The sequence below is a fragment of the Ahaetulla prasina genome, chromosome 10, assembly GCF_028640845.1.
Source record: "Ahaetulla prasina isolate Xishuangbanna chromosome 10, ASM2864084v1, whole genome shotgun sequence".
NCBI lineage: Eukaryota > Metazoa > Chordata > Lepidosauria > Squamata > Colubridae > Ahaetulla > Ahaetulla prasina.
The window spans coordinates 12,666,877-12,693,958 of record NC_080548.1 but is presented as its reverse complement, the minus strand read 5'-3'; the positions used below and the strand labels follow the sequence as shown (position 1 = coordinate 12,693,958).

General features: G+C 39.6%; 1 protein-coding gene across 6 annotated transcripts; it reads right to left on the bottom strand.

Annotated features, from left to right (window-relative positions):
* On the bottom strand, window positions 1-20,991 carry SRRM1 (serine and arginine repetitive matrix 1). Of its 6 annotated transcripts, none has more exons than XM_058195968.1 (17): window positions 20,751-20,991; window positions 17,098-17,187; window positions 15,983-16,105; window positions 13,648-13,818; window positions 12,321-12,433; window positions 11,511-11,711; window positions 11,084-11,284; window positions 10,597-10,716; window positions 9,190-9,461; window positions 8,267-8,347; window positions 6,834-6,920; window positions 5,841-5,985; window positions 3,701-3,805; window positions 2,796-3,254; window positions 2,092-2,284; window positions 1,512-1,694; window positions 1-1,150 (listed from the first exon to the last, which is right to left on the bottom strand). In XM_058195968.1, exons 1-17 carry the CDS (start codon window positions 20,769-20,771, stop codon window positions 1,145-1,147), a joined length of 2,571 nt encoding a protein of 856 aa, XP_058051951.1. In that variant the 5' UTR covers window positions 20,772-20,991; the 3' UTR covers window positions 1-1,144. The 6 variants fall into 6 exon arrangements, with proteins under 6 accessions (XP_058051951.1, XP_058051950.1, XP_058051952.1 ...); XM_058195967.1 differs by having other exon boundaries at window positions 1-1,120; window positions 20,751-20,990; XM_058195969.1 differs by lacking the exons at window positions 17,098-17,187; window positions 20,751-20,991 and adding exons at window positions 14,997-15,043; window positions 15,557-15,684 and having other exon boundaries at window positions 1-1,120.
* Window positions 20,992-27,082: the final 6,091 nt, after the last annotated feature.

Sequence of the window (27,082 nt, the reverse complement as noted above, 5' to 3'; positions counted from 1 at the left end):
TCCTTTAAATTTAGAAATTTATTTTGTTTAATACACAAGCTTTGTAATAGCTTTAGTTTAAAAAAACAGAAACAAAATAAAACCCCCAATGTGAACATGACAATATCCAAAGCTCAGGTCCTTCAGGTTTTCAGAAACCACAACTCTGAAACTTACATACTATTCCAAAGGACTTCAACAAGACGAAAGAAAACTATGAATGGGGCAACAACATTCCACAAAACAAAATTTTATGCCAAATTTGGCCGAGACTTTTGATCACAGGAACTGTATTTTTTTAAAGAAGGTGAAGGGGGATAAGAGAAAAAAAAAGATACAAATTAAAAATCCAGTGTTCCAAATTAGTTTACCGTATTATAATGAACCCCCTGCCTTCTGCCAAGCAAGTTTATAAAGTAGATATGTTGTGCCAATTTTAAACATAAATTATTAGGAAACACTGAGAAACTTGGGTGTTTGGCAAGTGTTCCCACATAATTCTTTGCCAAGAGTGACTTTCTCATGCCTACAAACCACAAAAGATCTGGAGCAAGAATTTACAATAGAAATGTTGTAAGCATTTGTACTATGACCTTTTAGAGCAGGCATGGGCAACCATGGCCCTTTGCGCCCTGTGGACTTTAGCTGGCTCAGGAATTCTGGGCTTTAAAGTGCACAGGTCGTGAAGGGGCCATAGTTGCCCACCCGTTTTAGAGAAACTGTCAAGTTTTGCCAGGCCCCCTTTTAAACCATTGAACAGGAACAGGGATAGGGCGGGGAAAAGATCCTTGCTGCTTAAGAAAATTCTAACAAAATCATGTCAACTGTCAAAGAAGGTCACTAGTACACTGTAAATGTTTTTTTGTTTTGTAATGAAGATCCATGCCCTTTTTTTTAATAAACACGGTGAACTTTAACCTAGCAATTATTACAACCAATGTTAAAGTCTAAAGCTCAAACACATTTTAGCAATTTGAAATTGAAATCTTGAGTATAAACCAAATAAAATTTACATGAAATCAAATGCTGCTTCATCCTAAGATGGTGGAGATGCCTGCGCCTTCCTCATCGACCTCAGAGCTTTCTCACGCAGGTGTTTTTCCAAGTCATCCAGGTTATCTTCTGCTTCACTCTCAGTCTCCTTAACGCAATGGAAAGTCAGCAATTACTTCTATAGTTACAGAATATGAGCCTGGGTTAGATTTGGCCAGAGAGTAGAAACTTTCATGAAACAAGCAGCCTTTTAGCAGGGACTCCTGCTAGTAATTTCAACATCGAATACACCAGAGAAGGACATAATTTGCACATTGGTTTTAAGGTTAAGTCACCTATCAACGCCCAAATTATATAGATTCCAAAACCAAACACAAACTATGTTCCTAGAAAAAGAATATTCTTAAACTCTGCAAGAGCAGTATCGTAATAGATTTCAATATAATCCCTGAATTCTTAAAATATTTAGCCATATTGATATTCAATCTTAAAAGATGAAGAAAAGCACTCGTTTATTTAAACAGAGGCTAAATATTCACCTTTTTGGGTTCTACATTTTTTTCTTGATCTTCCTCTGCAGATGCTGTCAAAGCAGCCATTGCAGCAGCTACAGCAGCCTTTTCTTTCTTATGCTTTTTGTGTTTCTTGTGCTTCTTATCCTTTTTATGCTTCTTGTCCTTCTTTTTCTTCTTCTTCTTACCACCTCCTTCCTGATCAGAATTCTGGAAGATCAAGCCATCATTTAAAACAATATGTTATAAAATTACATCTCCACCCCATACATGGCAAGTAACAATTACAAGCTGAGTCTTGAGAGACATCTCTTTTGTTTACTTTCACCTTGAAAATAAGTTTGTCTATCAAATGCACATAAGGGGTCCAGTTACCGACCTTTCCTCATCAACGTCCACAGAATTTGGTCTGTCACACCAGTAGATAGATCTATGTACTTAACTGCTAGTCATACAGCAGTTGGAGTAAGTTCACAAATTCTGTGAACTGAACTCAGCAAACCTTGCATTACAGCTTAAAAGTGATGCATAATCTCAGCCATTGTTCCAACCAGTTAAAAGGGGAGTTGATCAAATGAACCCTCATAAATTTACAGAAGATACTCACTCGTACTGGTGATGGGCTTGGAGTTGGACTTTTAGCCTTCTTTGCAGGTGCTACTGGTGACCAGTGAGCAGGAGATGCTGACCGAGCAGGAGAGGGAGGTGCTGGATGCTTCTTGGGGGGCGGTTCAGGGGATGCTGAAGCTGACCTAGATGAAGAACCCCTTCTTGCAGAATGGGGACTTGGTGGAGAAGCCCTTAGAAAGAAGGCAGAACATATTATACTTTCTAGAAAAGGCAGTAAAATCAATGTTGAAAAATCAAATCAGTTGTGAATTTTATAGTGCTTATTGATTCCAAAGTGAAAAACAAACAAACCAAACACCTTGTTTTTACTCCTAATACCTAGGATACTGGAATACCACTCATCTTGACTGAGGAAACAGTTTTCCTACAACAGTCAGCCTATTGCCCCCAAAAATCTGTGTCCTCATTTTACCAACCTTGGAAGGGTGGAAGGCTGAGTCAACCTTGAACCAGTCAGGATCAAACTCCTGGCAGTGGGAATGCAGTTAGCCTGCAACACTGCATCATAACCACTGAGCCACCACAGCTCTTACAGTTGTAGCTCAACAATCTAGATCTGTTTTTTTCAAAGCTGGCAATTTTAAGATGTGTGGACTTTTAGCTCACAAAGCTCCCCAGCCACCTCTTAAAGCTGAAGTCTGAAAAACACAGATCTAAAACAGTTACATGTGTTTTGCTTACTTCTTTGACTTCTTGGGCTCCGGAGTCCTTGAGACTCTTCTGATGGGCCTAGAGGTTGGAGATGGCGACTGCCTTCGCTGAGGTGATGAAGAAGGACCCCTACGCAACAATGGGGGGCTGGCAGAGGTCCGTGAAGGTCTAGGCTGTGGGGAAGGTGAATGCCGCTTGTTCTGCAGTGGAGAGCGGGGTTCCCGGTTGGACCTGCTTGGAGGGGAACTTTTCCTGTGCTTGGAAGATGCAGATGGCGAACGTCTTTTTGCAGGTGGAGAGCTTCTTTGTTTTGGTGGCGGAGAGCGAGAGACTCTGAGCTTCGGCTGCGGAGAAGGAGAAGCCCTTCTTTTGGGAGGAGGAGATGCCGTTCGCCTCTTTGGAGGAGGGGAAGGAGAATACCTCCTCTGTATGGGAGGAGAGTATCTTCTGGGCGTGGGCGAATGCCGGCGAGGGGGTGGTGAAGGAGACCTAAGAAGTAAGAAGGCACATAAATACATTGATCAAATCACCAAGTTACCTAGGCAAATTACAAAATGAAAGGACAAAAATACAGTGAAATAGAGGAGAGGGTACATTTTCACTTAACTGCAATTGCACTTAGGTATCGCAGCAAAAACATATTGAGAATCACCTGTTAAAAGCTGTTGACTAAAGTAATTTCTAAATGTTCCTACATATTTTAAAATCTTGTATTATAAAGGTGAGGGCTTTATCTGCTTTTAGTTGTTTTGTATGCATTTTAAAAAATTTCTTTAAGTCATCCTGAAGGGATTATTAGCAGTATTATAAAATGTTCACACATTGAATGAACAATGTTCCTTCCCCAAAAGAAAACACTACAATACATGCTATGAAGCTGGATATCCCAATTTCCAGCTTAGGGACTAGCATTTTCGATAAATATGCAACATTACCTCCGTCGTGGGGGTGATGGTGACCTGCGACGTCTTGGAGGGGGGGCAGGAGAAGGAGACCGTCGTCTTCTGGCTGCTGGCGGGGAGGGACTTCGCCTCCTCCTACTGTAAGGAAAGAGAACAGTAAGTTTGAAAGAGCAAGGGGGTGCTTAAGAGACTGCTGTTACAGTATTATCAAACGGTGCTTTAGGATTATAGTTCCACATGTCCCAACCCATCAGTCAGTGGTCAGAAGTCACAGCTGCAGTCAAAGACATCTGGAAACTACCAAATTGTTTCCTGCTTTAGGAAGGGCCTGACTTCTATGATAGGAAAACCTTACCCTTGCTGATAAAACAAAATAGTCTTATGCATGATTTCCTGAGTAGGCAACTAGTGTATAATTGAAACTTGGAAGACATATATTTGGCAATTAAGGTGGTATTTAGAATGTCTTCTATTGCACAAGGCCTTTCTTTCAAAATAGACAATAGCACTGAATGAGGGGGACTTGTCACACACCCCTAAAGTCACATGATTGTGGCATCCAGCTTGCAATCACGGCCATGGTCACATGATCATCATCTGCCACTCCACTGCCAGCTTCTGACAAAGTCAATGGGGCAGCTGGCAAGAGGATGCAAAAGGTGATCAAATGAACATGGGACACTGTAACCATGTAGAATTCACCTAACAATGGCAACTGCTAGCGTAGGTTGATGTGCTAACATGATACTGCACATTACAGCGATCAACGACGGAGTTGCCAATTCCATTGTTCAGCAAGTACTACTTATGCTGGCAACTGACCTACTCACATTGATGAGGGCCATCAGAATATACTGGAACTTGTACAGAAGTAGCAGCTCTCCACTAAACATTTCATTCCTGGCAGATCCCAGACCTGCTATGCAACAGCTCTACCAGAGACATTGAGCAATAAGGGAAAATGTCCGATATAACTACGAAGATTTTAACCAAATATGTCCAATATTCTTTATCTCATTTTTATCTCAATACATATCACCTCTCATTAAAATATCTTGATCTTTTGCCTTTAGGGAGAAGATGGATATGGCCAAGGACCAATTTGTAGTCATTTATCTGTGCCAATTTAGATTTTGCTTTTTAAATAAAAAATAATAAAAGTGGGATATAAAATAAATAAATCCTATGATCCTCACTATGGTTCACTACAGCATTTGTTAATATCTGAACTGCATTCCACATTTTTGTTTTTAAAAATTATTATTTTTAAGCTTCTGTCAATGATTAAATAAATTATAGAAGCAATGAAGACTGGAAGTTTAAGGGATATATTTTAATCACTTTTGCAATCTAGTAAACATTAAGTAGATCAATTAATCGGTTCTTCCATTATTCTACTTTCATTATTTTACCTTTTTTCCCCTCTCACAGCTATAATTACAGAAAAAGAACAACCATTTATGTTATCTACTTATTTTACTGTATTTTCTAGAAGGGGGAAACATGTGGTTGTGATCAGATCAGCAGTAAATGCTCCATTCTCCAAAACACATTAAAGTTTAACTCTTAACAGAATGACCTGCTGACCAACCTTTTAACAATTGGTGACTGCCACCTCTTTCCCATCTGCATCCTGACAGCAGTGGAGGGAGGAAAAAATTCATTTGTGAGGATCAATTAGCAGGCAAAAACTGATGATGTTACAATATACGTTGCACTGCAGTGCAAAATGGCTCTTAACTGCACGCAACAAATCCCTTACTCATCAGATAAATAGCTACCCTTTATGTTGCTATCAAAACTATATAATAATAGATGAAACCGAGAAGACTGGAACAGAACTGCAAAATTGTGATAGCTAAAATGAAAGCAAAAACTGCACATGATAGCTGGGTTCATACTATATTCATGGAATGGTTCATTAGGGTATGAATTCAGGCACTACGGTTTATAAACCATGGTTTTAGGGCTTAATATGATATCTCAAGACAGGCTTGTTTTTTAAAACTAGCCATGAACAGAAAAGCCATAGGTTGAGAGTGATGAGTGAATGGGTCAGGAACTGAATTATGTTCACTGCAATCTATTCAGAAATTCCAGTAGCTTTTATCAGATGATCAAAAAACCAGCAGTAACAAAAAAAAATTAGCCTGTACACAAAACAAGAAGTTACCGAGGAGAAGATTCTTTCTGCCACTTTCGTGGAGAAGGAGACGGGCTGCGAGAATGTGAGTGGCGTCGTCGTCTACCCACTTCACCATTTTTCACATTTGACTTTTTCGGTCGTTCCTCTTCAGAAGATGATGATGAACCAGAATCTGAACCACAATAAATAATTGTTATTAAAAAGCGATATAACTTTGCAGTGCAGAATATTCGGGGTATTCTGTCCTACAGACTAGAAGCAGAAAAGGAAGGAAGCACACTTATTCAATTATTTATTCAGTTGCCCCACAGGATCCAAGCCAAGCAGCTCAAATCATATAGAAATTTAGTGAAGTATTGAAAAATACAAGACGCTTTGATAAACCATTTTAAAAGCAAAATGGAATGCTTCTGCCCATTTAAAGCTTAGTCTTGGTCTACCCTACAATTGTAAATTAGGCTTAATATTGAGAAACTACTCCTAACAATATTTTCAGGATTGTTTAAGTTCTTTGTTATACAGAACTTTATAGGCTGTAGTGGGAGCAGAGGAGGATCACAACTATTTATTTACATAATTTTCACTTGTGAATTTTTACTAGTTCAATAGGAACTTTCAGTCTTTGCTTCTTCGAAGGACCAAAACACTCGGCAATGACAAGCAAGAACACAATATCCTCTTATGCAGAAAACAATCTAGACAGGCATCGAATAAAACTTTTACTCTCCACTACCCAAGAAAATCAGACATTGTAATTTTTATGAAATGCTTTAATATATTAATATATATTTGGAATTCATGGGCAACGAACAAAGCTTTACTAAATTTCCCTCCATTTTTTTTGTCTCTTATCTCTAAAAGCAAACTTTTGCTTGTATCTAAAACTTAAGTGTCCCACTGCATCAGGACACAAAAATCCCAGTCTATGTCAAATTACAGTTTATACCTGAGAAGAAACCCCCAATAAATAATAATCAATTTATTTCAGGTATACGTACAAAAGAACATAAAATACCATACCTGATGAAGACTGCTGGTTCTGCCTTCTGTACTGTCGTCTTTGCTGCACAGAGTCTGCAGCTGCCATTTTACCACCTTTGTCTTCTTCTAAATATTAGGCAGGAAACAATTATAGTTCATATTAATAAAGTACTTTGAGATTCAATATATACAGACTGCGATCTTCCTTTGTATACATGTAAAAATAAGTTTCAGTTCCTTTAGGCCAGCGGTTCTCAACCTGTGGATCGCGACCCCATTGGGGGTCGAATGACGATTTGCCAGGGGTCGCCTAAGACCATCGGAAATATGGGAAATATACTTGCGAGTCAAAGAATCGCGCTCCAGTGGTTGATTCCACAAGCCAGCTGCAGGCTCTTCAAATCGCTAGCCAAATTCAGCTTCAGGTGCGATGAATTAAAAAAGAGAGAAATCTTTGCTCTGATGTCTCCCTCTCAAGCCAGCTGCAATCACTCCCAATCGCTAGCCTAATCTGGCTTCAGGCGTGATAAACTTAATAGGGGAGGAGTCTCCGCTTTAATGCATCTATCCTCAAGGCAATCGCAAGCAGTTCAGATCGCTAGCCAATATGGCTTCAGGCGCGATAAATTCAAAACGAAAATAATTTTATGGTTGGGGTCGCCACATCGTGGGGAATTGTATTAAAGGGGTCGCCACATCGTGGGGAATTGTATTAAAGGGGTCGCAGCACTATAAAGGTTGAGAACCACTGCTTTAGGCTTTTTAGCTACGCAAATCAAATGATGACTGAGATCCAGTTGCAACTTTTGCTATTGTTGAGTTGTTCTTACTTTTGATTTTAATTAAATTGTACCAAAAATGGGTATTAGGATCTAACTCAGTGGTAGTCAACCTGGTCCCTACCGCCCACTAGTGGGTGTTCCAGCTTTCATGGTGGGCAGTAGGGGTTTTGTCCGATACTGAAGCACTTTCCTTTTTTTTTTTAACTTTGACTTTTTAAAAAAATTTCATAGCATTATTTAAAAACATTTTCATTTGGTTTTCATAAAATTCCCCGTGACAATTTAAATTTCTGAAAATATACTATTTGTATAGCCTGCACCTAAGTTTAGTTCATGTTACATAAGTGAAACTAAATGGTGCTATAATGCGAGTGAAAACAAGAGCCTCATCCCAGAATAGCTCGCGCATCTCCCCCCACACCATCCAGCTGTAACAGACAAGCAGTGCTGGTAGCCAGCGCCCCCCCACACAAACCCAATCCATAATGCACGAGAGGCATGCGCAGACGACGATACACGGCACATTACTGTGAAACTTGTGGGCGATTAGAAAATTTTACTACTAACAGAGATACAAAAGTGGCCAGTAGGTATAAAAAGGTTGATTACCCCGATCTAACTGATCAAATTCCAGTTAACTCTTTTCATTATCACAGACACTGGAAAATATAGGACAATTCTGAAACCTACCTGATTCTGACAATTCAACTTTTCTTGTTTTTGGTGCAGGTGAAGGAGATTCTCTCTTTTCAATACTTTTATGTTTAGGTGCTGAGAAGAAAAAAGTAAACAAAATTTAAAACTCATTGATATCATAGTCATGTAAAAGTATTTATGATTCTTATGCAAGTCATCTTATTAAAAATTGTAAATATTTAAGAGAAAGTCTACATATATCATCAAATTACAAAAAATGTGACACACAAATCAAGTAACTAAAATGCAGAAAAGGACTACTGTATTATTCGGAGTACAAGACACACCTTCCTCCCCCCCCAAAAGAGGGTGAAAATTTGGGTGCGTCTTATACACTGAATGTAGCCACACCCACCCGCTGGCCCCCACCCTTTGGTTTCTGCAGCCTAGCAATTTACCTCCTTGCAGCAAACAGCCCATTTCAGCTTCAGCACAACCTGATTAGCACAAGCAGTTGATTGGTTGGATCGGCCTCCCGACCCTCAGCTGTTTCAGGCTACAGGGATTGCCATTGCCTATTGCCTCCGCTGTTTGCTGGAAGGAGACAAATTGCTAGGAGGCAAGATTTCTTTTTTCTTGTGCTAATCAGGCTATGCTGAAATGAAAATGAAACTAAAGCAGGCTGTTTGCAATGAGGCAAATTGCTCAGAGGCAGGGGCAGATATTTTTTTTCTTGTTTTCCTTCCCCAAAAAGGTAGGTGTGCCTTATAGCATCTTATACTCCCCAAAATATGGTAATTTCCTGGTCAATTCTACATAGTAAGTTCCAGCCTTGAAATCAGATCTTACGGAAAGATTGTAGTTTTCTTTCAAAGTTAGGTAATAAATAGCTAGTTAAGCGGTTTAATACAGAAGCATTTGAGGCTAAAAACATTGTCCAAATGGCTTGAAATATTTTCAAAAGTGCTTCCACTTACCTGAAGTCCTATTGGGAGAAACAGAACTACGGGCTTTCCTTGTACGATTAGACTGCTGTGGTGTTGGTGACCTGCGGGGTTTGGGGGGAGGACTTGGAGGTGGGGATGGTCGGTGTCTTCGCCTTGGGGGGCTTGCAGAAGGAGAAAGCCTTCTTGTTTTCCGAGGAGGGCTAGAGACAACTCTCTTAGGCAGTTTCTTTGGCGGTGATCGAGAACGTGAAGACGATGAGGATGAACTACTTCCTGATATTGATGCTGATGATCTCCTCCTCCTAAAACATTAAATTTGATATTAAATATGCTCTAAACTTAGTCTGATGATTGATCTGCCTTGCAGTTTCAGAAATATTTTACTAACTCCTAATACGATAGTTCCAATAACAGAATGTTCATTTTCTACATTATGCAGAACTATTGGTTGCATCACCTTATAGATTAAATACCACTTAGTAATGGTGAAAGTTTCTGGATTAAGAACGAGATAATCTGCACATTTAACATATTACACAATGTTTTTATTCTTGGTAAAAATCACTCAAAATAAGGGAACTGAAAAATAGCTGATCTTTTCCAAACATGAAACATCCAGACAAACACATCTAGAGTCAGTAACTAAGCTGAATTCATCACATTACATTTAAAGGAGGACCTACAGAATCCTGACCAAAATTGTGGTCAGTCCTGTTGCTCTCATCTAGTCATTGACTTCACTCTTGATTGTAGAATTCCCAAGAACAGGGAGGGGAGGGAGGGGACCCTCCCCTGAGCAATACTCATTAGGCCATATGACTATGAACTGTACTTGTTATAATTCTACTAAGGATATTCAACTGCTGTTTTGTCTGTCTCAGCTTTACAAATGTCAGTACCAGCAACAGTAGAAAATGGGCCCATAATAAGCCAGAGAAGGAGTTTTAAACAATCTTCGTTTTCTTCCTTGAAAGCCCTCCTGCATAGCCACAAATATATTTCCAACTAAACTGATATATCAGTTTAAAACATGAACAAGGAAAAAAAAAAAGGACTTAATTTGTAAGGTGACAATTTTTCAATATAGGTGACATGAAAGTTTTAATAATAAATGAAAAGTACAATAAAAATTCATAGCCCTGTTTCCCTAACAGAATTGTTGCAAAGCAGACCTATTTCTATCAGAATTTTAAGCATAATTAAACTCATGTTTTCAAGCCAACCTGAAACGTATTTTCTGCTATCTTCTCCCTGAAACCCAGAGAGCTGTGGGTAGCATAAGAAGCAACAAAAATGTAGCATAGCTTCTTCCTACTTCAGTGTTCTCTGAAGTATAATTGCTGAAACTGGAGTGAAGATCTAACAAGGATCAGGATAGGACAGTCCCAAAAGGTTTCAGTGTTAGTGACTGTTGCCTCTAAACTCCAAAATTCTTACCGCCTCACAGGAGATCTGCTTCTTCTATGCCTGGGTGGAGGTGGAATACGTCTCGGTGGGGTTCTTCTCCGAGGAGATGGGCGCCTTCTTGGACTAGGCCGCCTCCTTGGTGAATAAGATCTAATCGTACAAATGATAAAAAATCAGATACTGAACCCATTATAGAACTGAATGTTTGCAATGTTTCCAAGGGAAGGAAGAGCAATAGCACCTGCCTACATGTCAAAACTACAAACTAGTCTAGATGTTTACTTTGTGTAGCACAGAAAGGGAACTGCTTTATGATAATATGCATCAAGAAAGGCTAATGTAAGTATGAAAGATTATAAAAAACCCAAGAGGATCATTTGAGAATAGAGAAATGGACACATTAAGGCTTCATATATTTAATATTCTCAGTTATTATTAACAAGGTGACATACACTTACAATGGTTAACAGTTAGATATAAGGTGAGCTATTTTCAGAAAGAATTTGAACTAGCTAACCTAGATCGTGATCTATGACGTCTTCTTGGTCTTGAATGAGATGGGGAACGTGATCGAGACTTTGATCTTGACCTAGATCGAGATGGAGATCTTGGACGAACCTTTTCCTTTTCTTTTTCCCTTTCCTTTTTGGAAACTCTTTCTGGAGATATTTCCTTGGTATCTGGCATGGGCTCAATTTTAGGGACTTTCAAGATATCGCTGTTAAAATAAATTACGAAGATTATATTAGCGGAAGGATGATATAACACTCACTGTGTCGCTATTTTAGAACACACTATGTTATATAACAGTATATTTAGCAACTAGTATTTCAGAAGCCCTAAGGATAAAAAATAAACAGTGCACATAACATCTAATTTCATTGATTTAACATAATCAACATTACAAAACCAGGAGGAAAAGAATTAATTATCTGTGGTGTTACCTGGTAGATGTGGCCTCCTGGATCAATGTTTCTTTCACTTTCATGGAAGGTTCTGGTTCTGGTGTCTCTTCTTTTTTTACTGGTGGAGGTGTAACACTGCGACTTTTGGCTGTGTGGTGGGGTGATCGAGAATGGCTATGTTTCCTCTCTTTCCTAACAGGAGATGAGCGTCTTCTAGGGGAAGGAGATCTTGATTTGCGTCTAGACAAATGTAAATTTAGTTTAGGATAGATCTAAAAAAATATGCTCATCCTAACATGCATGTGATAAAGAACCTTTATCACATGGATATCCCTAACCTTCTATTTTGACTGCTGACCTGAAAAGGTAAAATTACTGCAGTCAGTAACCTTCTGAAGACATTTCGTTTATAACTGTAAGGACTGAAAATGTGATGAGGTGATGCCATGTAGGCAGGCCCTTTCCTTCCTATCTGCCTGTGCGGAGTACTGTCTCTGGGGAAGCCTGAAAGTACTTGGGATGAAGGCCCTTAAAGTCCATCAAAGAGTTGGAGCCCTGCCTTATCAAAAGTCCCAGTACAGAAGTTTGTAAGTTTGTGTTCAATATGCCTAGTTAGGGTAAAGGAACTGGGTGGCTGGATGCAATCTATATGGGGCAAACCCTTGATTCTTTCATGTGTTCAGCTAAATACCTGCAGCAAGCAAAGCAAGGCAAAAATGCACTTCAACCACAAAATTTAGACAGCAAAGCGTTAAGACGGCATATTCATTAAAAAACAAGTTTTTGTGCATAATTGCTCTACCAACATCTTTAAGACATGCTCAGAGCCAACATGAAAATAAATATCACCTTCTGGGGCTCCGAGAGCGATCCCGCTTTTCTCTGTTCTCTTTATCTTCTTTGTCTCGTTTATCCTTGTCTTCATCTTGTTTCTTCATTGAAGCTAATTTTTCCTGTTCAATCTGAAACAGCAAATACCAACATTTTTTTAATTAAAAGGTACACACAAAAAGTTGAATCCTACTCTACTTACATTACTAACAGTGCCAGGCATTTTTATTTTTATTCCCTCTCTCTGTCTCTCTCTCTCACACACAAACACACATACCGAGACTCACACACCCCAATTTTTTAAAGAATGCAACTCTCTAGGCTGATCCTGCTAGCTGAGGCTTTGGGGAGTTGTAATTCAGCAACTTCATAAAGTCTGCTTTCCTTCCTCTTCTGTCATCCATGTAATGACCCTGTGTCAGGAGATCTGTGATACTGCAGAACTCAGCTTAGGAAGGTGGAATGGGCAAACTTTCTATTACCAGGCATCATACACCTTTGTTGAAATTAAAGTTTTTATACTGTTATAATCCCAGCAGGAACATAATAAATACATGAAAATGTAAAGAAGTGCTTTTGATTTTCTGTCAGAAGATTGGTAAGAATAATTAAAATTGGCAAGAACAAATAAAATCCCTGGGTGGCAAACAACACAAAGATAGTGCACACTATAGTAAACTACAAAAAAATAACAGCATTTTGTTGTACTCTTAACATCTTTTTTAATTTTATTTTTATTACGATTTTTTTTCCAAAACAATTGTACATATTCAATAGAACTGTGACATTATTGTATATTTCAGATGTACTCTTAACATCTTATTAGTACCTCCAAAAGTTTAAAGACAAATAATAAAAGGAAATTTACCCTATCCCATACGTTTTATTTGGCAAAATGTGTAATGTTTAATTAAAAAAAAGATTATCATACAACTGAGATAGTTAAGCACCTTGGCTTCAAAAACCCATGACTAAAAACTACGCAAAACCAAATCCCGTTCTTCACAGCAGAAATGAAGACTGTTCGGCAGGCAATCAGACCATCTTTTTGTAGATTTTATGCATACAATAAAAATTAATTGTTCATGTCTTCAAATGTTTCTAGTGTTCACATCTTTTAAAAAATCTTTTTAGCAGTCAAGTGTTTAGTAACCAAAAAGTTCTAAGATACAGCAGCTCAATAATTAGTGTCTATCCACTTTGTTCTCTTACATTTTCACCAAATTATTATAGATTTTCAGATCATATACTAATTTTTCAAATATTTCTCCAGAGCTATTCTATTCTATCAATCATTCTTCAGATGTAGATTTAAACCCATAACCTGCCCTTAACATAATCCTACCTGTCTTTGTTTTATTTCTTCTTTCTTCAGCTCCAAAAAAGCAGATGGAATACCAGCAATGTTTTCTTGAGCACTTAACAGCAGTGGCCATAGTTCTCCCATGAATTCTCTTGCGTTTTTTCCATTCAAAAATCCAGTCAAGTTGATTTGCATCATTTTGGAATCAGGATTCTGTAAAGAGATATGACAGGAAGAAATACAGGTTATTTGAAAAACCAAACCCAGACAAGTTATTCTTTATTTTGCTTTAATCTTCTACCATAGGCAAGAGCATATTACACTCATTTTATTAGTTTTTTGTTTTTTTAAAAAAAACAAAACTTTGCTTAAAAGTTGTTCAATAACTGCCCTAACAAATAACCAACATTCTCTTGCCTTACCATTACATTCAGAGTGGCCTGTTAATCCTTTGTGGATTTCATAAGAAGGTATGATCTGTACAGCCACTGAAACATAGGGCCATGAATTTGCCATAGCAGCATCATAATAGATGGTGTATGATTCTTCTAAATTCACTTTCTAAACATTTTCCCCCAGCATTCTTTGGTACCAATCCTTGAAAAATTCTTTTAAGTTATCCATACAATGGACAGAAGCTGTACACTGAATATTACAGAATCATCATCTACAGTATCACTGAAATCCTGCTAAGAATACTGAAAAAGAATTTGTGCATGCATTTTCTTACTTCCATCAGTAAACTAAACCTCCTCTAACTATTTAATGGAATAAAAGCTGCCATCATTTTCTTAACAATTATGTGATGGCCACAAAGGATTAAGAGGTCAAGTGGGGTTCACAGTACAGGTGGGCAATTTAGTTCTAAAGTTGCTGGTCAAAGCAACAAGGTCCATGTAACAAGCACAGCTCAACAGCACAAAGCAAGTACAGATTCCAGGTGTCTTCTTTTTCTTCTTGGAACTTTGGGGGGGTTTGGAATCGCCAAGTCCCCTGTAGAGAAAGATGTTCCCTTGGCTTGCTTCCGACTCCCTACTGCAACTCAATCACCTTGAGTTTAATGTTATACCATTTATCTAAATTGCAAAAGACGAACAAGCAATAATGAGTACACAACCACAAAGAAAATAAATGTTTTTTTAAAAAAGTTCTAAACTTCAAATCATGCTTTTTATGAAGGGGAGTTAAAACTGCACTCTTATGTTTTATTTTATTAATACATATTAGTAAATTACTTCCTACCACAATTTCATACTTCATCTGATTCCCCTAAACCAGCTTCCCCAACAGAATTTCTATTAAAGTACATTAAGGGATTATAAATATGGATACTTAAAATAAAAACCTACATTCAAATTATAGCATGTTTTTTTTAAGGAAAACATCAATACCTTTCTCAGTTGAAATTTCAACTGTTCAGTCAAATCAAAGATGAATTCTTTGGAAGAAAGATTGAGTATAGAGAATATTAGAACAATAACATTTTGCCAATGGTTCAGAGAAACACTCTTACTATCTCTTGGAATGCAGCGGCAGACTGTGCAAAATAAAACACTGTTTATCATGAACGCAAGTTCATTTACGCAGTTCATGCTGTATAGTATATCTCACTATCAATTAGCTGTATTCCAGTGGTGCAGTCCAGCTCCGCTGATATCAGAGGGGCGCCATGCCACTGATTTCAGTGAAAAACAGCTTGAACCTTTAAGCTTTCTAAATTAAATTGAAGTGTACTTTTATAATCATATATTAAGCCCACCATCCCAGCTGAACATAGTTCTAAACAGAGTAGGTCTCCACTGAACGCCTCTTACCAATTTAGAACTGCACTTCATTTTTTATATTTAATGTGATTTAATTCAAAACAATTTAAAGAGCAGTGTAAAGCTTTGCCCAATTTCTTTCTGTTGGATGCTTTCTGTCTTTGGTTCGGCCACTTTACACAACTCACCTCCAAACACACACTGCATCATCAAGGGAGTTGGTCAGAGCGACATTGGACACTCACTCTGCTGTGACCTAATAAGGTGATGGTGCTATACTTCAGACGCAAGGAATAACTTCCATTTTGGTTCAGGCCTTTTAAATCATAAATCACATCATCATTAGAAAATTGCTGTCAAAGTAGCTTAACATGTAACAGCAAAATCAACACAGTAAGTCTGATTTTTCACCTGAGCAGTTTTGCATACTATGCACCTTCACTATAACTGTCAACCGTAACAAATGTTTTACAAAGTGAATTATTCACAATATGCATTGCAACAAAACCCCTCCTAATTTCAACTGGTTTTTTGACAGAAAAATTTCAGTTTATACAGAATAATTATGCAATACAATTACGTATACCGAAAAACAACCACAGCAAAATTATTACCTTCACTTCCAACTGATTGAATATAAACTCAATTACTACATCATCTTCAAATCCAAGGATTTCTGTTACTCTCTTTGTTATCCATGGCTTGATTACTTCCAGGTTTACCTTGCTCATGTCAACCTACAGAATGAGATAAAGAATGTTAAGATATACCTTGCTTGATATTGTAATTACTACTGTAAAATCTTGATATAGCAAAAAGCAGCACAGGTCAACTTGCTGCATTGTCATGTTGTCCAGATATATTCACTTCCATTTATTCTCACTCATGTTCAACAGTTTTGGAAAAAAATTCATGTCCAACAGTTTTGGAAAATTCCAACAGTTTTGGAAAACTCATGTCCAACAGTTTTGGAAAAAAATAAGGAGGCTTTTACTAATACACCATACATACCAGTATTACGTAATTGTAATGTATTGCTGTGCAACAATACACAGATATACATAGATATGTACAGTGTATATGCACAAATCAATGTGGTTTGAGATGATTCTTAGTAGCTTTCTTACATTTTATTAAAATCTTTTAATGTCATCTAACTATCTGTAGTGATCGTTAGAATTTTCCTAAACAGAAACAATTCTTCCAAAAATTATTAACTGCAACTTCAAAATCTGCATACTGCCCATGGACATCATTGTAATGAAATTCGTTCCTTTCCATTTAAAAAAATTAAAAATATTTTACTCTTTTTCTTCCGAAATGAGATGCTGTTATTCAGACGGTGGCATATTAAACTCCATGCTGTGATTTGAAGTGGCCCCAGCCATTTTTTTTCTTTGATCATCACCAGTTAATAGGAGAAATGGATTTTTTGTTTGGGAGGGGACTTCCCTTCTGCTCTATTCTTAGCTTCTTGGTCTTTCAGATACATCGAATTACTTTCTGTTATAGGCAATCTGGATTAGAGTAGATTCAAAATAGAAAAGTGTTCCAAAGGAAATGGAAATATATACACTGCAACTTGAACCCTAATTCGTCTTCTATATGTAGTTATTCTATTACATCATGACTCTCAAAATTCCAAGTAAGTCTACTGACTTGAACAGCAACAGCTGTAGGTGTTAAATGTCTATTAAAAATAAATTCATTAAATATAACATAAACATACTTTCTTTTCAAGGCATTCTGCAAATTTCAGTTGCTTTAGCAGCTTCTTCTGTTTGTTGCTGAAGCGGTTATCCTGTTCTGCACTTGTACCCTGTAAGAATAAAATAATTTGATTACATATAGTCCTCAACTTAGTGACTTAGTTACAAGGGCACTGAAAAAAGTGACTTATGACAATTTTTCACATTAAGACTGTAGCAGCACCCCTAAGATCAAGTGATTAAAATTCAGGTGTTTGACAACTGATATGTATTTATGACAACTGCACTGTCCAGGAGTGATATGATCACTATTTGCAACTTTCCCACCTGGCTTATGACAAGCAAACACTTGTCATAAAATGGGTCATTATTCATTTAACAATTGTCTTGCTTAGCAACAGAAACTTTGAGCTCCATTGTGGTGCTTGATGACTACTGTGCAACCAGTTTCAAGACAAAAATCTTGTTCTCAACTCCACTGTTTCCAAAACACTTTGCATAAACCTTCTGGCTTGTCAACTATAAGCTATGTCTTAAGAAAATCAGATCATACAAACTCTCAGAAATCAAACAATTCTGAATTAAAGCATCGTACAAATAAATATACACCCACATACAATGAATTGTTCACTTGTAGTATCATTACCTTAATTTATTTACTCTATTCGTAACTGCAACAATCAAAAGACTAAAGTACAATTGTGTTTTTTGGTGGTGCCTTCAAGCCAATTTTGGCCTCTGGGTGACTGTCTAACAAGTTGCTGCAGTTTTCTTGGCAAGATTTTGGAGGTGATTTGCCACTGCCTCTTTCCTAGGCTGAGGGTGAGTGACTGGTACAAAATCACCCAGGTGGTTCATGCCTCAGGCAGGACCAGAATTCAGTTTCTTGGTTTCCAGCCTGATGCCTTAACCACATCAACTAGTGCTCCTAAATATCAAAATATTAAAATATGAAGACAAAAACAATTCCAATGAACAGTTACACATAATTAAAATGGGAGAAACAATACTTAAAAAGAATTAGAGGTTAAATGTTCTGTTAAACTGAGATTTACTTTCAAAAATTTGCAAACTAAGAAAAATAACATTTGTGCATATGAAAGAATGAGGAGCTATGCATTGTCAAAACCAACTGATTCCTTAGATCAGTGGTTCTCAACCTTTATAGTGCTGCGACCCCTTTAATACAATTCCCCACGATGTGGTGACCCCAACCATAAAATTATTTTCGTTTTGAATTTATCGCGCCTGAAGCCGTATTGGCTAGCGATCTGAACGGCTTGCGATTGCCTTGAGGACGGAGGCATTAAAGCGGAGACTCATCCCCTATTAAGTTTATCGCGCCTGAAGCCAGATTAGGCTAGCGATTGGGAGTGATTGCAGCTGGCTTGAGAGGGAGACATCAGAGCAAAGATTTCTCTTTTTTAATTCATCGCACCTGAAGCAGAATTCAGCTAGCGATTTGAAGAGCCTGCAGCTGGCTTGTGGAGTCAACTATTGGAGCACGATTCTTCGACTCGCAAGTATACTTCCCATATTTCCGATGGTCTTAGGCGACCCCTGGCAAATTGTCATTCGACCCCCAATGGGGTCCCGACCCACAGGTTGAGAACCGCTGCCTTAGATAAAGCTTAGGTGACTTAATGTAAGTAATACATTTGTTTTTCACAGAATAAATTTCAGTGTTCAGATTCTATTTTTAGTTGTTACTGTTCTTGCTTCGAAATTTATTTATTTAATTTAACCAAACATTTTCAGGTTTATATGGGATGTTTAATTCATTCTTTCTCCTATTCTGCTTAATAATGAAAGCACCAATACGGTTTGGGCAGAGTTGTAGGGCAGGAAATGTGCAGACCAGCATGAAGGGATTCCAGCAATGCTAAGCATGGGTCAACACTCCTTCCATTCCACAGGCCAACTGCCACTTACATAACATGAAGTATACAGTTATATAACCCATTGTGGTCAAATCTGACCAGTGATATGCTTGATATCCAACTTCAGTATACAAGAAAGGCTGCTGACTTTTAGTATGCATGCCATAGATCAACCACAAAGTATCAATGCCTGCAAAAGACAAATTGTAATCCCAGCATTTGGGGATTATTTTTGTCGATTTTACTGTTCTAGAAAGCAAGCAGCAATGCACTTTAGTACTACAGCATGCCAGTTGCAGTCATAAACTAGCAATACCCCAAACTGATTATCATCTACTCACAACCATTTTTCTCACAGTGCTCAAGGCAATCTGCATAGCAACAGCATTTAAGACTTATATACCGCTTTATAGTGCTTTACAGCCCTCTCTAAGCGGTTTACAGAGTCAGCATATTGGCCCCCAACAATCTGGGTCCTCATTTTTCTGACCTCAGAAGGATAGAAGGCTGAGTCAAACTGGTGAGATTTGAACTGCTAAATTGCAGGCAGTTAGCAGAAGTTGCCTGCAGTACTGCACTCTAACCACTGTGCCACCAGTTCATATAGGCATGCTTCCTAACTTTATGCCTACAACACCAACCAAGTGAGGTAGGATTAATTTGAGTGTTATGTCTAACCTAAAGTTTACTCACAAACTAGATGTTATCAGTCCAAATTCAGTAATATTAACTGTTGCTGTAGAGCTTTGTTTAGTAAGTTTACACCAGCTTTCTCCAAACCAAAACATTCTTAAGACATTTTGAGGACATCTTGCCAGAGAAAAGCTGATCAAGTTCTCACATGTTGTTTAGAGGCTTTTCACTGAACTGATAACACTGGTTTTCTACCTCTCACTTTGATTTCAAGACTGTAAAATTTGTGACTCTGAACTAAGTTACCGTTTCTCTTCCCCCGACAAGGTTTAGCAGCACTTACAAAACAGAACTAGCTACACTTTTAAGTTTTCAGTGTAAACAAGCTGACTTTAAGCCGACTTGTTTTCGAATCGGAAAATTTGCAGTTTCTGTAACACAATTTTCTTCACTAAAGAAATTAGAAACAATTTCCCCCACACACACACAAATTATTGAGGCTTTGGAGTCAATCAGAGTAGTTTTATTACAAAAAGGCACACCCTTAAATTATCGAATACGCCAAGCCTCCCACTCAAATAATAAAATAACGGCGTTTCGTTTTGTAATAAATGGCAACGTTAATTACGGAATTCGGGAGTGCTGCGTGAATGGCGGGGTTAAAAAAACAAAAAGGCCCTAAAAAGTACGGGAAGCTCTCTCAATCTAATGCGTTTCCTGGCCGGGAGTAATGGACCCTCCAGTCTGTCCCGGCAGAAGGGCGCTCAGGTTGAGGAAGGCTGCAGCTGGTGGAGGAAAGAAAGAACAGGCCCCTCCGCTTAGGCCTCAAAATAACTGGCGGCAAAAAGAGGAAAGAGGCCGGAAGAAAACGCACGGGCCGACTCGAAGGGGACGGCATGAGGCGTGCCGGGAAGACAACCCCGTCTTTTCTCCTCAGTTTCTACCGCGCGCTGAGGAGAGTCGCCGCCTCCGCCGCCATTTTCTTTACTCGGCTCCTGGCAGGAACGCGGGGGAGGGAAGGAAAGCGACGACACAGCTACGCCGGCCACCCTGAGGAGGCTGCGGCCTCGCTTCGGATCGCTTGGAGCCACCTTCGGCTCCCCGCCTTAGCTTCCCCGTCGCACCCGCCCCAGCCGGCCTCCTCCCTCCTCAGCACTTACGCGAAAAAAGCCTGCGTCCATCTTGACTCCTCCAGCCTGGCCTTACAGAGCGCGGCTCGGTATCCCGGCGTGCACCGCGGCAAGGGCAGGCGCGCGCAGGCGCCCAAACGGCAGACGTTCCAGCTTTTCTCTCTCCTTCTCGGCTTTTGAGGGCGTCGCCTTCCCCCTTTCGCGCGGGAAGCGCAGGAGTGTGGAGGGGGGGGCTGCGTGACGCGCAGTAATAATTGAGGCGGGGCCCGAAGAGAAAGCGAAAGAGGCGAGAGGAGAGGGGAAAAAAAAAAGAAGAGAAGGAAAATCCAGCCAACGGTGGCTCGCGGGCTTCGTTTCCCGACCAATCCTGCGAAGGGGGTGGGAGGATGGAGTCGGGTGGCTCAGCCAATCGGGCATCAGTATGGGGGACGGGTAGTCCAAAAGATCCGTTCGCTCGGAATTGCGTCACAGCCCGCGGTTGCTGTGCGGGCAGAAGGTGGCTTGTTGCTATGACTACCTATACCGACCGGGCGCTATGGAACAAGGAGACTTTGAGAAATGGGCTTCAAAAGTACAGGTGGTTGATCGGCTTGCGAGAGTTTTATTTAGTGACCGTTCAAAGTTACAACAGCACTGAATCTCTTTGATTTATATCCGTTTTTTTTCACAGTTCAGAATTTGCAGCATCCCCCGCATGATGAGGTGATCAAAATTCAGAGCCTTGGCAACTGACAAGTTCTTTATGACAGTTGCAGTGTCGGTGTGTGTGTGTGTCATGTGATCTCCTTTTGCGACCGTCTGACAAGGAAAGGCAATGAGGCAGCCAGATTCGTTGAACAACCGTGTTATCAACGGCGGTGTTTCACTTAACAGCGGTGGCAAGAAATATCGTAAAATGGGGCAAAACTCAAGTGTCTCGTTTAACAACAAATGTTGGCCTCAATTGTGGCCGTAAGTCGAGGACTACCTGCATTTATCATCCTGTGGAGATGCAGTTGAACTCCCAGAGCGAAACAGGCAAATGTAGTGATTAGTAACCCTGGCTCGTGAATTTACCCCTTTGCTCTAAGAAGGTAGCGTTTCTCAAACTTAGGAACTTCAAGACTGAAATTCCCAGAATTCCCCAGCCTGCATCTGGGAGTTCTGATGATAGAAATAACCTGAGCTTTGCATTGGCATCACTGGGGCAGCTTAACACAGGAAGCGGCTAACTAACTAAAACCTAGTCCCATTTCCCCTCCCCCATCCGCTCCCTCCATTCCACACTTTTGTTGATGATTTTATGTGCTGTGATACTGTTCAACATGTACATTGAAATAGTTACGAGAAATGCACATTTGGAGGAATTTAGGGTTAAGATCAGTGATAGGAATATCAACAGTCTCCAATATGCAGATGATGCCGGTACAACATTCCTCAAGGAAAGCAAGGGAGATCTAAAGTGGTTAATCCTGAGATTCAAAGATGAAACTGAAAAAGTTGGACTGCACCTTAATAACATCAAGAAAATAATGATAATGACAAGTGCAGAGAACACACAGATTAAAAGTGCAGACTGACAACAAGACCATCAAAACAGTAAAGGATTTCATCTTCCTGGGCTCTAAAATTGACCAAAGCAGTGACTTGCAGCCCTGAGACTAGAAGACATATAGCACTTGGAAGAACTGCAATGTCTGGCATGAATAACACCTGGAAGAGTAAAGAAATCATCCTCAAAACTGAATGCATATTAGTTAACGCAGTAAATTTTTTCCAATTGCTACTTATGGCTGCGAAACTTGGACTCTGAAAAAGACAGATAGGAGAAGGGTGGAGGTCTTTGAACTGTGGTGCTGGAGGCGACTGTTATGCATCCCATGGACTGCAGAAGTAACAAAGAAGTCCTTAGGCTGAACCTCACCAACAATATAACTTAAAGCCAAGATCGTTAAAAAGATGCTGTTATACTTTGGTCATGTCATGAGAGCTGGCTCATTGGTCAATCATGCTGGGAGTGATCAGGAAAAAAAAAGAGAAAAGAGGCCACTCTAATTCCCGCTGGCTGGACATTATAAAAGATGACACTGAGATGACCATGGCAGAGCTGAAGGAGGCAATGTGAGACAGAGGGACATAGAGAGTGCTGATCCACCAAGTGGCCAAGGGTCGGACAGACTGAATGGCTGACGATGATGACAATATTAATGTTGTTATTCTGTAAGCCACTCAAAGTCATTGGACAAGAGATGTGCAGCAGATAAATTTCATGATAAATAATAAAATTTACTAACAAGATAGTCAAACATCAATGTCCTTTTCCTGGGTGCTTAATATCTCACTCTTGCATCATTAGAGACCTTTTCAATAAAACGAAGGTGGAACTTAATGGCTCAGATAGATTAAAACAAAACAGCCAAAGATCTGGCATACCGCACAGAGAAAGCTAGAGGGCTCTTAATGGCTGGATGTGGTAGAGTTCAAAAGTCACACTGAAAAAAAGGAAGCATTTTTGGGGGAAATCAATACAACCCTCCAAGGTCCCTTCCCCACCCCTATTATTCTCTACATTCTATGTTCTTTCTCTTTCCATTTATGTATATGGCAGTGGGAGTGCACCAAAGGTGTTTTTCCAAAAGGCAACTGGACTTTTCTTGGGTTTTTTTCTTTGAAAACATTTCGCTTCTCGTCCAAGAAGCTTCTTCAGTTCTTCAACTGAGGAAGCAAATTGTTTTCAAAGAAAAACAAAACCCAAGAAAGTCCAGTTGGTAAAACACCTTTGGGACAACCATGGTCTGGATGATTGAGAAACTCCATAAACAGTGGGAGTGTGGATGAGGGAGTCCCTTTCTTACAGATATTCTTCCCTTTCCATCTCCCAGTGTGGGGACACAAAGTGCATGCACTTGTACTTATAATCTGCACATACGCACACCAAGTAGCAGGATTCTCAATTGACATCTATCGACTTCTTAGAAGTTTGATATTCCAGCATAAAAAGGCCAGATGTTTGTTCCCTCCAACAACCAATTTACTATTCCTGACTTTTCCAAGAAACCCTCAATTATCTGAATGAGAACACTGGAGTTGAGAGTGAAGAAAAATGTCACTTGCAAATGGGGACAACTAAATGTAGCTCAAGCAGGGATGAAATCCAGCAGGTTCTGACAGGTTCTGGAGAACCGGTAGCAGAAATTTTGAGTAGTTTGGAGAACCAGCAAATACCACCTCTGGCTGGTCCCAGAGTAGGTGGGAATGGAGATTTTGCAATATCCTTCCCCTGCCATGCCCACCAAGTCACGCCTACAGAACCGGTAGTAAGAAAATTTGAATTTTACCACTGAGCTCAAGGCTACCTCAGCAGAGAATAACAGAATAACAAAGTTGGAAGGGACCTTGGAGGTCTTCTAGTCTAACCCCCTGCTCAAGCAGGAAACCCTATACCATTTCAGACAAATGGTTGTCCAATCTCTTAAAAGCCACCAATTTGGAGCACTCACGGCTTCTGGAGACAAGTCATTCCACTGATTAATTGTTCTAACAGTCAGGAAAATCCTCCTTAGTTCTACGCTGGTTCTGTTCTCGATTAATATCCATCCCTTGCTTCTTGTCCTGTGAATTGAAGGTGAGCTGGAGAAACTCCCTGAGGACACATCCATCAAAAAAAAATTGATGAAGTTCCTTTGTGCAGTAGCCAGCAGGATGTAGGAATGAATCTACAATAAAATAATAGCTGTACAGAATTAAATTAACACTAGAGGGAGCAAAATACTCAGGTGTTCAGCTGAAAAACCTGTGCTTAGTGCCTTGAATGCATTCAGCCCTGCTTGCAGACTCTTGCACATTCAAACTCAGATGGAGTTACAACAGTAGACTACATATGCAGCTCAGAGTTGAATTATGGAATTCTTGGTGTTCCCCGCAAACATTTCTTGCAAACAATTCATTCCCAAACTAGATAAAATCTCAGTCCTTTTACGTGGTTTGTTGGCTGGCTACATAGGGATGGATGAGTGTGTGGGTGGATGAATGGAGCTTGTTCTACTAGCCTTGTGTAGGTTTGGACAGAATATGTGGGTTGGAGATACTGTCTGGAGTTTATGGTGGTGACCAGTGGTGGTTTTTGCTCATCTGGATGCTGGTTAAAAGATTTGGGAACTTTGGTTTGTTGCTTCTGGATGCTTCATAAATAAAGGTTAATTTCTATATGCCTGCCGATGGCTAAATCTGGCAACGTAACAAGCTTCTAGAAATTCTCTTGCATTCTTAGATTAAAATCTCTACAACTTTCCCACTTGGAATGGTGATGGAAGCCAACAAAAAATCTGTGCAGAAGACATGCAAAATCCTTGTTATGCCCAAACATAAAGATGGCAAAAGTACAAAACACTTTTTGCTAGATTAATTCATTTTGGAAACCAAGATCCTCTACAAAAAACCCTCAACAAGAGGGTTAAGTTTGTGTGGCAGAATGATTTTTCAGATTCTGTTAGAGAAAAACAAAACAGAGAAAGACTGGAGTGGTTCTCCTGGTTCCATGCTCTGTTTTGACAATGCAACCTTGGAGATATTTTTAACTAAGGGAATAGTAACCAGTTTCTTTGAGTTATTCTCCCGGCAGGTTCTTAGAAAGAAGGGAATGAAACCAACCACATTATATATTAAAGGAAGAATTGGATCCCTCAAAATCAGAAGTCTTCTTATTTCCTCAGCATATCCCCGTAGAAAAATCTAGGAAATATCTAGGAGATTCTAGAAAAGGGATCTCCAACCTTGGCAACTTTAAGACTTGTGGACTTCAACTCCCAGAATCTGTCTGGAGGAATTCTGGGGAGTTGAAGTCCACAAGTCTTAAAGTTGCCAAGGTTGGAGACCCCTGCTCTAGAAAGAGTGCAGAGAAGAGCAACAATGATGATTAGGGGACTGGAGGCTAAAATATACTGTATGAAGAACAGTTGCAGGAACTGGGTATGTCTAGTTTAATGAAAAGAAGAACTAGGGGAGACATGTTAGCAGTGTTCCAATATCTCAGGGCTGCCACAAAAAATAGGGAGTCAAGCTATTCTCCAAAGCACCTGATGGTACAACAAGAAGCAATGGGTGGAAACTAAACAAGGAGAGAAGAAACTTAGTACTAAGGAGAAATTTCCTGACAGTCAGAACAATTAATGAGTGGAACAACTTGCCTGCAGAAGTTTTAAATGGTCCAACACTGGAAAGTTTTTAAGATGTTGGATAACCATTTGATTGAAGTGGTGTAAGGTTTCCTGCCTGGGCAGGGGGTTGGACTAGAAGACCTCCAAGGTCCCTTCCAATTCTGTTATTATTATCTACCCAACAAATAAGTGGGAAACTTCAAAAATAAAGAGGGGGGAGGGCAGGGGAGCTACCATTCTCACATTCCTTCGGCCTTGCTGGTAAAACACCTTTGGGATCAGGAAATCTCTGAGCACCAGAGATAAATTTATAATTGTTTTTTTTATTGTGCTTGGATGCCTTTACAAATTGCACTGGACATTTGGTTGAAGGACCGAGTTGGTTCTGGGAGCTATGATCAAAATCTTTTACCACATCTTCAGGTTTGTTTGGGTCCCACAACTCCCTCAGTGTGAGCCCCTGAGCCTAGAGAACAACGATTAATGGCACAACACAAGGGACAATACCACCACTGTGCACTTTTTGAAAAGAATTGAGTCGGATTATTGCACACCCACTCTGGTGTAATACCAAACATGTGTAGTCTGCCAACGTAGTTCCTATTTTCTGAGTTTGTGTGCAAAGAGCAGCTTTTTTTAATGAGCATTTATTTTTTTCTAAGAGCAATGAACGTAGTTGGGAATAGTCACGAAAATCACTTTCAGCTCTCTACCAGCTCAGGGGTGAAATGCTCCCGGTTCGGACTGGATCATCTGATCTGGTAGCGATGGCGGCGGGTGGTTCGAAGAACCGGTAGCAAAAATCCCTGCCCTCTCTCCCCCCATGCCCAGCTAAGCTGCCCGATCATCAGAGGTTTTTTTTTTTTACTTTTAAAAGCATTTTTTCTTCAGCCGAAAAAATGCTTTTAAAAGTAAAAAAAAAGCCTCTGACGATCGTGCGGCTCAGCTGGGATCGTCAGAGGCTTTTAAAAGCATTTTTTACAACCTCTTCAGCTGAAGAGGTTGTAGAAAAAATGCTTTTAAAGGTTAAAAAAAAAGTTGGCCACACCCACCCAGTCACATTACCCCCCCCCACCAAACCACGCCCACAGAACCGGTAGTAACAAATTTTACATTTCACTACTGTACCAGCTGGTTTGGACACATTTCCACCATCTGCAATACGGTGAGTGAACCTGAAACAGAAGTGGATGCTGCCTTGAGTTTTACAAATCACTTTATGCCACA